This window comes from Chiloscyllium punctatum, chromosome 17, assembly GCF_047496795.1.
Source record: "Chiloscyllium punctatum isolate Juve2018m chromosome 17, sChiPun1.3, whole genome shotgun sequence".
Classification (NCBI taxonomy): Eukaryota; Metazoa; Chordata; class Chondrichthyes; order Orectolobiformes; family Hemiscylliidae; genus Chiloscyllium; species Chiloscyllium punctatum.
Genome location: NC_092755.1, coordinates 101,500,794 through 101,514,298, shown reverse-complemented (window position 1 = coordinate 101,514,298; position 13,505 = coordinate 101,500,794). Strand labels below are relative to the sequence as shown.

The following is a 13,505-nucleotide window of genomic DNA, read 5'->3' as shown; positions in this document are numbered from 1 at the left end:
GCCCCTCATGATTTTATAAACCTCTATAAGGTCACCCCTCAGCCTCCGACGCTCCAGGGAAAATAGCTCCAGCCTATTCAGCCTTTCCCTATGGCTCAAGTCCTCCAAACCTGGCAACATCCTTGTAAATGTTTTCTGAACCCTTTCAAGTTTCACAACATCCTTCCTCATCTTGTATATGATGTGTATATTTCAATTTATAATGAATAATTCTTCTGTGTATACAGACTTATATTTCAGCATTGCTTTTGCATAGTTCATTACAGGGAGATTTCACCTTACTCCTTTGAAAATTTGACCTATGTCACCCAAAGGAAGATTCCAGAGATCTATTTGATCTGATTTCTTCCAAATTAATAGCAAATCTTGGACATCTTGGATTTTTTTCCTTGCAGCTGAGTGCTGATTGAGATTGTGTCTGTTCACTGCTACATTCATGAAATATCAGCAAGTTCTACCAACATCATATGGATTGCAGTGGTTCAAGAACATGCCCTCAAGGGCAACTAGGGACAACCAACAAATAAACCCAAGAACTGCAGATGCTGGAAATGAGAAACACAGACAGAAATTGCTAGAAAAACTCCATAGGTCTAAGAGTTAATGTTTCAGATTCCAGTGACTCTTCATCAGAACAGAAGGGTCACTGCACCCAAAACTTTAACTCTGCTTTCTCTCCAGACAGGCTACCACAGACATGCTTGAGCTTTTGCAGCAATTTCTGTTTGTGTTCTGGCATTCAATAAATACCAGCCTAACCAGTGGTGCCCGCAGTCAATGAAAGAATTTTTAAAACATTAGGTTGCAGATCAGCCATGATTTCATTGAATGGTGGAAAAGGTTTGAGAAATTAAATGCCCTAAATGTTTTTATATTCCTATTAATTTTTGACATCTACTGCAAAAGGCCAGCCCATGTAAGATGAATTCCAGCTGAAATTCTCATCATTTCTGTGGTTATTATGTATTGCATCTTGCTTGAGTCATCATTCATCAGTTGTAAATAACTGTGTTACAGTCTTCAATTTTTTGGAATGATTTTCTTTCGATTGTGCCATACTAGTATTTGTGAATTGACCTTCAAGTAGAAATGGCCTCTTTTCATAATTTTTCTCTGAGTGGTAGAGGATGTGTAGCAAGGTTTGCCACGGATATTGATTGTAGTAACCTGCTTATGTCATTTCTTCTGCTGTGTTACCAAGCTGATTTCAGAATGACCGACTGTTTTTAAACACAGACAAGTTTACAGATTGTGTTAATTAATATGTTCATTTCAGTTCTGGTCTCCCTCTTACAGGAAGAATATTATTAAGCTAGAGAGAGTTCAGAAGAGCATTACTAGAATGTTGCTAGAAATGGAGGGTTTGAGTTGTAAAGAGAGGCTGGGTAGGCTGGGACTTTTTCACTGGAACATAAGAGATTGAGGGGTGACCTTATAAAGATTACTGAAATAATGAGGGGTTTGGATAAGGTGAATGGCAGGTGTCTTTTCCTTAGGATGGGGTATTTCAAGACTAGGAGACATATTTTTATTGTGAGAGGAGGAAGATTTTAAGAAGATGTGAGGGCAGTTTTTTGTGTTTGTATACTTTGTATGTGGAATGAACTTCTGGGGAAGTGGTGGATTTGGGTAGAGTTACAATGTTTAAATTATGTTTGGATAAGTTTATGAATAGGAAAGGTTTGGAGGGATATGGGCTAATGCAGACAGGTGGGAGTAGTTTACTTTGAGATTATGGTCACCATGGGCTGGTAGGACCGAAGGGTCTGTTTCTGTGCTGTCTCACTCTGTAATTGAAACAAAAGGGCTCACAAATTCAACAATAACAATCGAAGGCACACGGACTCTAACAAAAAATTTGTAGCATGTCAACAGCCTTTAGTAAAGAAGTTCAGGGGCAAAACAATCTTTAATTTCTATCTGAGTGTCCCAGAATGCCAAATTCTGCAAGCCTTAGTAATTTTTAAAATTGGATTCGGTACTGATATTTGTGTTTTCACAATCTTTCTTGTGCATTGCAGCAGAATTCACAGAACAAAACAGAGGATGCCATAACACCAGTTTTTCATCACCAAAAATCTTGTGAATGATTAAACTATGCCAGTGTGGAGCACAAGAAAATTAACAATCTAATTAAATCATTGCATAAACTTGCTTATTGACATGATAGTGATAAGGTTCAATGGGAGACCTTGTCATATTTTGACATAGTCATTGTCTGCTTTTTCAGTATTACTTATTTCAAAATATTAGATTAGATTACTTACAGTGTGGAAACAGGCCCTTCGGCCCAACAAGTCCACACCGCCCCGCCGAAGCGTAACCCACCCATACCCCTACATCTACATTTACATTTACCCCTTACCTAACACTATGGGCAATTTAGCATGGCCAATTCACCTGGCCTGCACATCTTTGGACTGTGGGAGGAAACCGGAGCACCCGGAGGAAACCCACGCAGACACGGGGAGAACGTGCAAACTCCACACAGTCAGTCGCCTGAGGCGGGAATTGAACCCGGGTCTCAGGCGCTGTGAGGCAGCAGTGCTAACCACTGTGCCACCGTGCCGCCCACCAACTGAACTTAGAAAGAGATTTATCACAGGCATTTCTCATTGTTTCCTTATTTTATGAGACAAATATCCAGCAGGGCTTACTGGGCAATGATTATTGATTTCTGCTTTTGTCCACCCATTCTCCTTCCTGACCGATCAATTTTAGCATGAACCACTGGTATTGAGGAGAGAATCAGGGATTAAACTGCAGAGCACTTTTGCTCACATAAGCTACAGTCACAGGCTTTGTGAGCTTGTGGGAGGAATGGATGTGGATAAAATGAATCCATTTTCCAGGCGAACACTGCACTTGTTAATGAGTCTGGTGGAGCCTTTCTTCCACTTCGGCCAAACAACTTAAAATCCAAGTTGCTTACCTAGTACATATTCTGACTGTTATTGTTTTAATGAACTGTACAGTAGAAGACTTTTGTTGTCCTAATGAAGTATTATTTCTTTAATTTGCATAAGCTTTGTAGCCTTCTATTGTCTGTGGATTTTAAAAAAAGACTTCTTAATTATTCCAGGTCCAAGGGGTGAACCAGGCTTGCGCGGTCCAGCTGGATTGCCAGGAGCAAAAGGAGCTATGGGGCCACCAGGTTAGTAGATGACACTTGGGTCTTTATGTGAATTGACCAGTTCAGTTTCCCTTGTAAGTAATTTATTGTCTTACACTCAATTATTTTGGAGATTTCTTTGTTACTAAATTCTTCAATTCAATTCTTCTGTTTTCCTTTCCTTTATAATTTGTTATCTGCTTGATTGTGTCTGTACTTACTTACATTTACATTTCATGGTATCACTTTGTTTGTTCATTTCCTCTTTCCCTGTTCTGTTTTGTTTTCATTTCTCTAAACCACTTGTCCACTATTTCTCACTCACACTTGTTTTGGTTGTCATTTGTCTTTGTTGATGGATTGGAGAATTATTAAATTTATTGTTAAAAGTCCGTATGCAGTAGCAATTAATGTACAAAACAGCGGTGTAGGTAACTAAAGAAAATGGCTACTTGCTCTTAACATTTAGAGTTCTGAAGAATGCATACAAACCAAACCAGAATGCATAAAGCAGCAAGGATGCCTGAGAACCTGTTTAAATGTATTACAACAGGGTATCTTCAGTGCACTATATGTGTACAGAGCAGAAAACTCATATGAGTGTCATTGGTTGAGAAACGGATGGTGTAGTGCCGATTACTCAAGCAGTTCAGGGAACATTCACAAGGATGATCCCTAGTGTGGAGTCCCAGTAGATTGGGGGCTACTCATTGGAATTTAGAAGAATGAGAGATGATCAAACTGAAACATATAGGTTCCTTAAGGGGCTTGACAGAATCAATGGAAGATGCTACCCCTCCGGGAAAGTCTAAGAACCAGAGGGCACACTTCCAGCATAAAGGGGTGCCAATTTAAGACTAAGGTGAGGAGGAATTTCTTCTCTCAGAGGGTTAAGAGTCTTTGGAATTTCTTGCCACAGAGATCTGTGGGTTCAGGGCCTTTGTGTATATTTAAGGATGAGATAGATTCTTGATCAACAGGGAATCATGATTACAGGGAAAAGGCAAGAAACTGAGGAATGTTGGATCAGCCATGATCCTATTGAATGGGGGAGCAGGGTGGAGGGGCCAAATAGTCTACTCCTATTCCTATTTTTAATGGTCTTATGGTCTAAATGGGCACCAAAGCCTCCATGTTTGTGAGCAGAAAGTAGATTTTTCATTATGAGCTGATTAGATACACTGTGTGCCCAAATTGGTGTAGGAAGTGTAAGACACATTCAAGTCCCAATCTTGAAACCTGCATTAGGCCCTCTGTTTTATTTTAGTTATTCATTCACAGGATTTGAGTTTCACTGGTTAGCTCAGCATCGATTGCCCATCCTGTTGCTCTTGGGAAGGTAGTGATGGGCCATATTCAAATGAGGAGCCCTACACCATGAGCACCCACAGCATCAGAGTTTTGTGCTTCAGGTTGGGTGGATGGACCAGAGATACTTTTTATTGATAATTTGCCCCAAACATATTTAAAGGGACCACTGCAAGCAGTAACCAACAAAACATTCTAAATATGTGGATGAGTGATGCTCACTGGATCACACCTAGCTCTCCATCCAGCTCTCAACTCAACCAAGTCAGAAATAAATCTAGTGTGAGGGAGCGTCTGAGGCTGAGGGGTGACCTTATAGAAGTTTATAAAATCATGCGGCGCATGGATAGGATAAATAGACAAAGTCTTTTCCTGGGGTGGAGGAGTCCAGAACTAGAGGGCATAGGTTTAGGGTGAGAGGGGAAAGATATAAAAGGGACCTAAGGGGCAACTTTTTCGCACAGACAGTGGTACGTGTATGGAATAAGCTGCCAGAGAAAGTGGTGGAGTCTAGTACAATTGCAACATTTAAAAGGCATCTGGATGGGTATATGAATAGGAAAAGTTTGGAGCAATATGGGCCAGATGCTGGCAGGTTGGGATATCTGGATTGGTTTGGGATATCTGGTCGGCATGGACGAGTGGGACTGAAAGGTCTGTTTCCATGCTGCACACCTCTATGACTCTATGACCCTCCCAATTCAGCCTCCAATTGCTTCCCACTGTTAATGATTCCTGCTACTTCTGCCCTTACTCCTGACAACTCCCTTTCCTGGTTTTCTTTAAAGCGTTATCTGAAGGCAAAGCAGTCAAATTTCTAAGTTGTCTTCTGTAAGTTATGTGAGGAGTTGCATTGGATGGTTTATGGTCTTATTGCATCAGCTCATTGGCTTGATATTAATAGTGTCTGACACTGCATGTTATGTATACTCTCAGCCTACCTGTTCAGGGACACTTTAAGCTGCACAAGCCTGTGTACTGCTCTGGCTAGGGAAAATTTGGGTATGTGCCTCATGGACTGATGCAGATCAGTCTACGAGGGGACTAATTGTATTCCCAACTTTACAATATTTTAGAAGTACCTTACTTTCCAGAAAGTCTGTTGATCTTGGAAGTGATATTTCAGCGAGGCAACAGCTAATGAGGGGACAGCAAAATCAGTACAGGTAGTTTTGTTCTGTAGACTCAGCATAGAATGCAGCAAGCAAAATATGCTGAAAGAATAATGCCAAGGCCATCACCAGTCATGGTTAAACCATCACCAGTCATCTCTCTCTCTGTAATGGGAGAGCGACCATATGGTCCTGTAGTACTCTGTGACTTGACTTTACATTCAGACGAGATTTATTAAGCTGGTAGAATTGCTGGAAATGTGACTTTGCAGCAACATGGCGTGCAAAATATACCAGAAAATGACATGGCAATAATTTTTGAAGGTGATATTTAATATACAACTTCATTGGGTGGAATCGAGGGTCGGACTGACACGGTCTGTGGCAGGATACATGGCAGAATGAGGTGACAAGTGTGGCAGGCATCAAGATCATCTCAGTCCCATTTTCTATGCAATTGATGAGGGGTTTGCTTAGATTCTGTCTGGGTAGCGATGACATTCCAATGGATGGTCATTATTGCTTGTTAAATACCTTGCCAGTGACACAACTCACTTCATTAACATTCAGGCTTCCGCCCTATCAACTTAGCAAACAGGCTCGATGTCTGGGAACATTCGACAGGAAACCACAGCAAACACCTGGTGGATTCAGCTTGTCACCTGCTCCAACCAACCAATACATTGGACAGGGGGCACCAACATCTCAGAGCATGCTCCACAGATGCTGACCACATGCACATAACATACGTGGACATAGGTATCTGATGTGTGCCAGCCTCTAACACCCCTCATGGCACATCTCTAGTTCACTTACAAGTTTCATCTGCACTTCAGTACTTCAATGCAATATTGTGGACTGCACCAGCAATGATCCTTGTAGTGCTGTACTGAGGACACTGTGCACTCAGGGACATGCACCCTGACAGGACCAGGCTGTGTCTCCAAGCTCTTCATAGCGTTCACTCTACCAGAGCCGACCTGGATGCTCACAGCACCCCTGCTCTGTCTTAGTTTTGAGTGCTTTGCCTGCTCAGCCAGAGATGGCACGCTCCTATTACTACTGCCTTGCCTTCCTATTTAATGCAGAGACAAAGCCAGGAAGCTTATCATAGTTGCCAGCAGGTCTTCAGTCACAGTAAGTAATGGGCAGCCTCCAATACCAGTCCAGGGACTGCTCAGGGCAGTCAGGGTCAGAATGCTCTTCTTAGAGGGTTGGGGAGTTGAATGATGTCTTTACTTTTGCTGCTCTCTTCGTAGGGTTCACTGCTTTCCACCTGGAGTGGGAGAGAGGCAGGTAATTAAAGGAGACCAAAGCAAGAGGTGTCCCACGTGAATAACCAGGCAGCTCAGGAAGCAGTCAGGGTTTAGTGGTGTGGGGTTTGGCATGCATGACAGCAAATGACAAAAGATATTGCAGGCAAGAGTGAGAGTGGTAGAGGGTGAGCCTTGGCGAGAGCTGGGTACAGTAAAGAGTGATTGTGAGCTATCAGAGAGAAGATGCTGGCACTTATGCTAGAAAAGCACATTGACTTTCTCCCTATTCCTCCAGAGAGTGAGGTCTTCAACCCAAGTGGCAACCTCAGACCAGGCGGCATGCTGTGGTGTTGTGGCCTCTGTTGATAGTCATGGAGGAAGATGAAACCCCTCCTCTGCACCCCTCGCCCCCACCTCCCAATCCAATCGGACCTCAGGTTCCATGCCCCAGAAAGCAGGGCACCGATTTCCCCCTGTCTTTATGTCTGAGACACATGGCAGGAGCCATGCAGGATAGCCCTGGACTGACAGAGCTTGTCTGGGTGCGCAACAGGCTTTTAAGGATAAAGGATGCTGGTGAATTCTGAGATTTCCACTGAGTTGCAATTTGTTATGGGAATGATATATGGTACCATGAGGGATATCTTGGTGGTGTAGTAGGCAATTAATGAGGTGAGTTTGGTGAGATGAGGTGAAAAAACCTTCTGGGTCTTGCATTAAGAAACCGTCCAAAAAAATTCAACAAGGGTTTGGAGGGATATGGGCCGGGTGCTGGCAGGTGGAACTAGATTGGGTCGGGATACCTGGTCGGCATGGACGGGTTGGACCGAAGGGTCTGTTTTCATGCTGTACATCTCTATGACTCTATGACAACTCAGACTTGGCCAAAAAACATCAGACCCAGACATCGTAAAATTCTTACATACTTGTAGAAACAGCAATAAAATCAAAAGGTAGGTCTTCTGGTCCATAGTAACTCATGTGACAGAGCAAAAAACATAATTTCAGAGAAGTAACCATTTGTGAATTTTTGTTTAAAACTACGCAGCTCTCTGGCGAGTGATTTATTTTCAACGTGATCTGGTTGATCCAGTTCTGTTGAGGTGGCAACCTGGATAAAATTCAATCCTATTACTTATGGAGGAGTGTTCTGCTTTGATATTTCTAGGTTGGATCCCACAGTCTTACAAATTAATTCTTTTAGTTGACAGAAACCAAACTTCTTTTATAAGCATGCCAAATGTGCTTTCAATTTAACAAAATATGCGTACAATACAAATGCTTTAAAAACGACATTGATGAACATGGTCAGTTCCATCTGTTGCCTATTTGAAGGAGGAGAGATTTATCCTTCTTGGCCAGTGGGGAGCAAACTTGCTACTACATGTAGCACTGTCTGTTAAAGGGAGTGTCCCAAAAATGTAATGGACGGAAGTTCGTGGTGGACAGATGTCAGAGCCCCCAGGCGATAACTGACAGTAACTCTGTTGGAGATGTCCTGCCACCGTTATCTGGCCAGTGTGGGGCCTTCCTCAGGATTGAGGATTCCTTGGGCAGATATTCCTCCTCCAGAGAGCTGCCAAACCAACAGAGCCTGCAGCTCTTTATTGCCAACAGTACCACCAAGATTGTTAGCTGCTGCCGATATTGCACCCACAGAAAAACCCAGGTCACGGGTCAGTGAGAGCAGGAGGGGGCTGTGGGGGTGGGGTTCCTGGCTTTGTTGGGGCCAGCAGGGGTAAGAGCCACTCAGTTTCTGCCCCAACGCTGCGTCCCTCGATCACGCACCAAGCGAATGAGCCACGTCGTCACCATCACCACATCTTTTACTGGCTCCCTATGTGGCAACTCACCACACTGAGTGAAGATCAGTGGGAGTAGAATGTAACAGAGAAATGGGCATTCGTTGCTCACCTAAGGACTACAAATAGTGTCTGGTTGAGAAGGCTGTCAAATGCCTTCTCCCCCACCCCCAGATTTAATTGGGTTGAAGTGGGAAAATGATGAGGTTACATTGCTACGCCTTCCTCCCATTTAAAATAACTCCCCCGCCCTCAAATCCACCACTGGGAGAATTAAATTTTACCCAATGTAATTGACCTTATTATAGTTGGGGACCTGATGTTATATCATTTACAAGACAATGTGCTATGTATTAATCTAATGTACCTGCTTAGTTACAGTTAGATGCCAATTCAAATTGCGGCTGTAAAAACAAATGATTTGAGATTAAAATGAATATTTCCCAAGATAACTTACAGAGATGTAAAATTCAATTTGGCACCAGTTCAGTTCAGCCAATCTTTTCTGGATTTCTTGGCCAAGTCAATGTGGAATTTCAAGTCATTGTGTTTTTTTAAATTTACATCAATTCCCGCGTGACAATGTAATTATGAAACTGTTGAATATGTACACAGAGCAACATTACATAGCCCATCGTTGAACAGTGTAAAATGAATGAGCATATAGATAAGGTTAAAAGCTAAGAGTGGAAGAAATCATTTCCACAGAGGTTTATAAGGCTGGAAAACACCTAGAATTGATGTTTGAAGCAGACACCAATTCGAGAACACATTAAATATTTGGAACCACAGCTTATGCAGAGAATAACTACTAAAATAAACTGAACAGCATAAAACTTTGCAATAATTTCTGTGAACTATGCATGTGTGTGCCACGTGTGTAAGAGTTGTCTCAATAGTTTTCTAAGGCAACTTATATGAGGCATTATGTTGAGTGATTGGGATTCAGTTAAAATGAATTATACCATATAACTTGTATGTTAAGTAAATATTAGTTCTGGTTACATGTTTCTTGGCTGATGGGTAATACATCATGGTTTTGTGATACTGAGGACTAGAGGCCAGGGAAGTCCATACTCTCTCATTTGATTCCTTGTCTGTGCTGAGTTGGCAAATTTCTAGGGGGTTAGTGTGTGCGCATGCAGCAACTGGCTTCCCCAAGGTAGAAATGGACAATATTTGCCATTCCTTTTTTTTTTGGAAACTCCTGCAAATCGTTGTGTTACTGATAGTTTAAGAGCAGGATCAGGTTCAGTTCTAGTAGATTATCCCAGTCAAACATTGAGCCAGCATTCATTATCCAGACTCAGGCAGGAAGAATGATTGCCTGGGTGATTTGGAGCTTTGCTGGAACCAATTGAGCCATATTTCCATCATTAGTGTAATTGTGTTAAGAGGGTAAAACAGTGGTAGGGGACATGGAGGGGGGTGCATTTGAAAAGGGGAAAAAAGTTACCAATTATGTAGTGAACAAGTTGTGAATATAAATTAATATTTTTAACCATTAACCATTGCTTTTCTTCACCAGAGAAATCTCTTCTCCCAGTGGACACTTGGCAAACTTGATATTTTTACTCTACCATGAATTAAGGATTGAATCCTTTCAGAAATGTCGAAGGTCCACTCTGGCAGTACTTAGCAATCATTTTGATCTAGAATTCCACAAATTTCAATTACATGTTTGTTTCCTTTTTTTAAATGGTACAGGACATGAGCCAAAGCATTTAAGATTGCAAGTATTTTGATGACAGAGTGCCTGTTTAAAAAGAAATGATTAAATCTGTGTGCAATATATCAGTACTGTTTGCCTTGGAATGGGACTGAGAATTCCTGTCGCAGGGATATTGCAGTGAGCTTTAATTACATGCTACATTTATTTCATTCATGGCACACTGTTTTCAATATTCAGTTATTCTCAAACCTGAAATCCTTCATGTAGAAAAACCTACTGCTTCTTTAAATATGGATTTGTCACTTTGAGTTTTGAAAGCTGGGCTCAGCAATTTTCAATTGTGCTGATATTGGAAGAAAGTTTAATAATTTCTTCTTCAGCCATGTGTTCAGTTAAATTAATGTATCTTATAGGAGTTTTACAAGGGAAGAGGGTAAGTTAGCTCGGTTGACTGGACAGCTGGTTTGTGATGCTAACAGTGGGTGATCAGTTCCTGCAGTGGCTGAGGTTACCATGAAGGACTCTCCTTCCCAACCTCTCCCGTCACCTGAAGGGGGTGACCATCAGGTTAAACCGCCACCAGTCATCTGTCTGTAATGACAGAGCAGCCTTATTGTGACTCTGGGACTATGACAACTTTACCTTTTTGTAGGAGTTTAGGAAAATAGTTCTATGACAGCTATGCAATTTGAAAATCAACATAAAGGTTCATGCGTATTTCATTTTAAATTATTTTCCTTATGCTAAGGTATGATTCCCATGAATACATCCAGTTACAAAAAAAATGAGTTAAGAGCCAAACAATGGAAAATGTTTGAAATGTCGTGAGTTAAACCGATAGCTATCAATTCGTTTTCTTGTCCTGAAATATGAGGTATATAGTAATGATCTTATTACACTATGAATGCAATTTACTTTTTCTGATTTCCTTTCCTTAATCAGACCCCTTCGCAGTAGCATGAACAGTTCTCTAAATACCTTTTTCTCCCTCAAACCCCCATACCCAATGTGTTGATTCTGGTTGGCATAAGTTTGCATGGCATATGCTGCCATCACCTGAATAACAGGGAATGGAGCTGATTCATCGCCCTCTTGGTAATGGGCCGCCAAGCTTCCATAGCACCATTCTCATAGCATGTGAAAGAGGGCTCAGCCTGCAGTCCCCTGAAAACCCCAAGTGGTTGTGCCATTATCACAACCATGCTTAGTTTTGTCCTCTCTCCATGCCCACTCACCTTTTATTTCCCAATACATGGGCACTTCCACTCAGAACAGCTAGAAAATGAGTATGTGCAACCCTGGCCTCCGGTTCTCACTGAGGAACAAGACTGCAAATTTCCCACTGTTTTGCCATCCTAAGTTCTACAAGGCAACTTACAAATGATCACATCCACTTTGCTCCAGTAGTGAACTGAAATGATCGCATCTTAAGGCGCCTCATATACTGAAGACATGCCATTAAGTTTCTAAGTATAGAGAGAACAAGCTCCTCAAAATAAAGCTTCCATTTGTGACTGAGAAGTTAACAAGTGAGAGTGAACAGGAATCATGATTTGTAATGTAGACACTCATCGTATTATTGATGGTCTCTGAAAACATTTACAGTCCCTTATAGAAGCCACGCTCAGAGCTTTACTGGACAGGATCCAATGCTCCAGTATTACTGTAATCCAACTCTTCCTGATAATGCTTAATCGTACTTCTTTCTAATGATCTGCAAAAAGTTAAGTTCTTTTTATACTATGTCACATATTGTTTTTATTCTCAAGTCACTTTTTCCCAAGAGTATTATGTTATTAATACAAATATGTTTATCTAGGGTAGATAGTACTTTTCAGATGTGTTCAATAAAAGCAGCACAGGACTCCCTTTGCTTAATTACTGCTGCAGTTTATTTTACATTGGGCTGTTGTTCTGAGTACAGTCAGTGACCCCCATAGAGTTATGTAGAGCAAGAGTTTTAGATTATGTTGTCAGTAGTGTCTAAATCTAAAAGTTTTGGGCCAGATATTGTGACACCTCCAACAGCTGTGATAACACAAAATAAAAACAGTTTCATAATAGTCATGTCTCCCGCAGCAGTTGTCTGACTGTCAAAAAATAAGACCATCTACGGGTGCCTGCTGTTTTAGTGTGAGGGAACTTGAATGCTTTCCATTGCTTATTTAATATAGAGTTGCAGATGTAAGTAGCTTCAATTAGATCATTTGTCCTGCTGAACTGAAACATGATACCTGAATAAATATTTTGTTTTAACAGGTGTAGCATTTATAAGTGGAATTATGTCAGTCAAGAAAAATGAATGTTAATAAGTGGAAATCGACTTTTCATGTTCTTTTCTCTTTTAGAAATTTGTGCCACATTGGCCTTTTAATATAGTGCTAAAACATCCTGCTGTTATAAGTATCATTTGCTGCATGTGATGTATAGGTAACAGCAGAATAGATTCAATTGGTTAGCAGCTCCTTAATACTGGAAAGATTGTTTCCCATTGTTATACTCAAGTTGGCTTTTTCAATAAGGTCAGTAAGTAGAAAGGTTCGACCTTATTACATTTATCCTGAAGGTAAAGTTAAGTGTATGCCTAATTGGAGGAAATTGTGTGTTGCTATTAAAAAGATCCATCACACTTGATGAAGCTTCTCATCAAATCTGGAGAATGTTGGATCTGTGAACAATTAGAAACTCTTTCTTCAGAACGTTACATGCCTGCCGGTGGAGTGGAGGCTATGCAAGACATCTGAAGCACTTGCTGAAATGCGAAGCACATGATCAAGTTTGAACGCCTGAAGATTAATTCTGTTCGAAAGCCATGCATAAGCTGGCCCTGAATTACTATGGGCATTCTCCCAATTTCCGACTGTAATTTCATTGTGTGATTGGCAGAATCCCTGGAGAAAGAAGTTGGCTGCTCAGACCATTTCTCAAGGAGATGCACTGATCTCCCAGCAGGGGTTCAGAAGAATAAGAGGCGAATCTCAGCCTAAAACTTTAATTTGTCTTCAAGTACTTCAAATTTATCCTCCTTTTAAGTGTTCCTAGCTTATGTCGTAAGACAGATACTGGGTGCATTGCTTTCATTGCATTATGGCATCTTTAACTCTTTACAAAACAAATTATATAAAGCAAACATGACAGCTGATTTCTAATAGCGTTACTCAACAAATGAGTGCATAAATGAGTAGGCAATCTATGTTTGCTAAAATTGAGGCATGTTTTGCTGGAATTTCTTGTCAGGGCAAA

At 41.2% G+C, this 13,505-nt stretch overlaps 1 protein-coding gene across 3 annotated transcripts in view; it reads left to right on the top strand.

Moving 5' to 3' along the window:
• emid1 (EMI domain containing 1) overlaps window positions 1–13,505 on the top strand; it is a 343,266-nt gene that overhangs the window by 266,459 nt on the left and 63,302 nt on the right. For all 3 annotated transcript variants that reach the window (XM_072588069.1, XM_072588070.1, XM_072588071.1), the window contains exon 7: window positions 3,083–3,154. In XM_072588069.1, coding sequence (XP_072444170.1) covers window positions 3,083–3,154 — 72 coding nt within the window. The remainder of the gene's footprint in view (window positions 1–3,082; window positions 3,155–13,505) is intronic.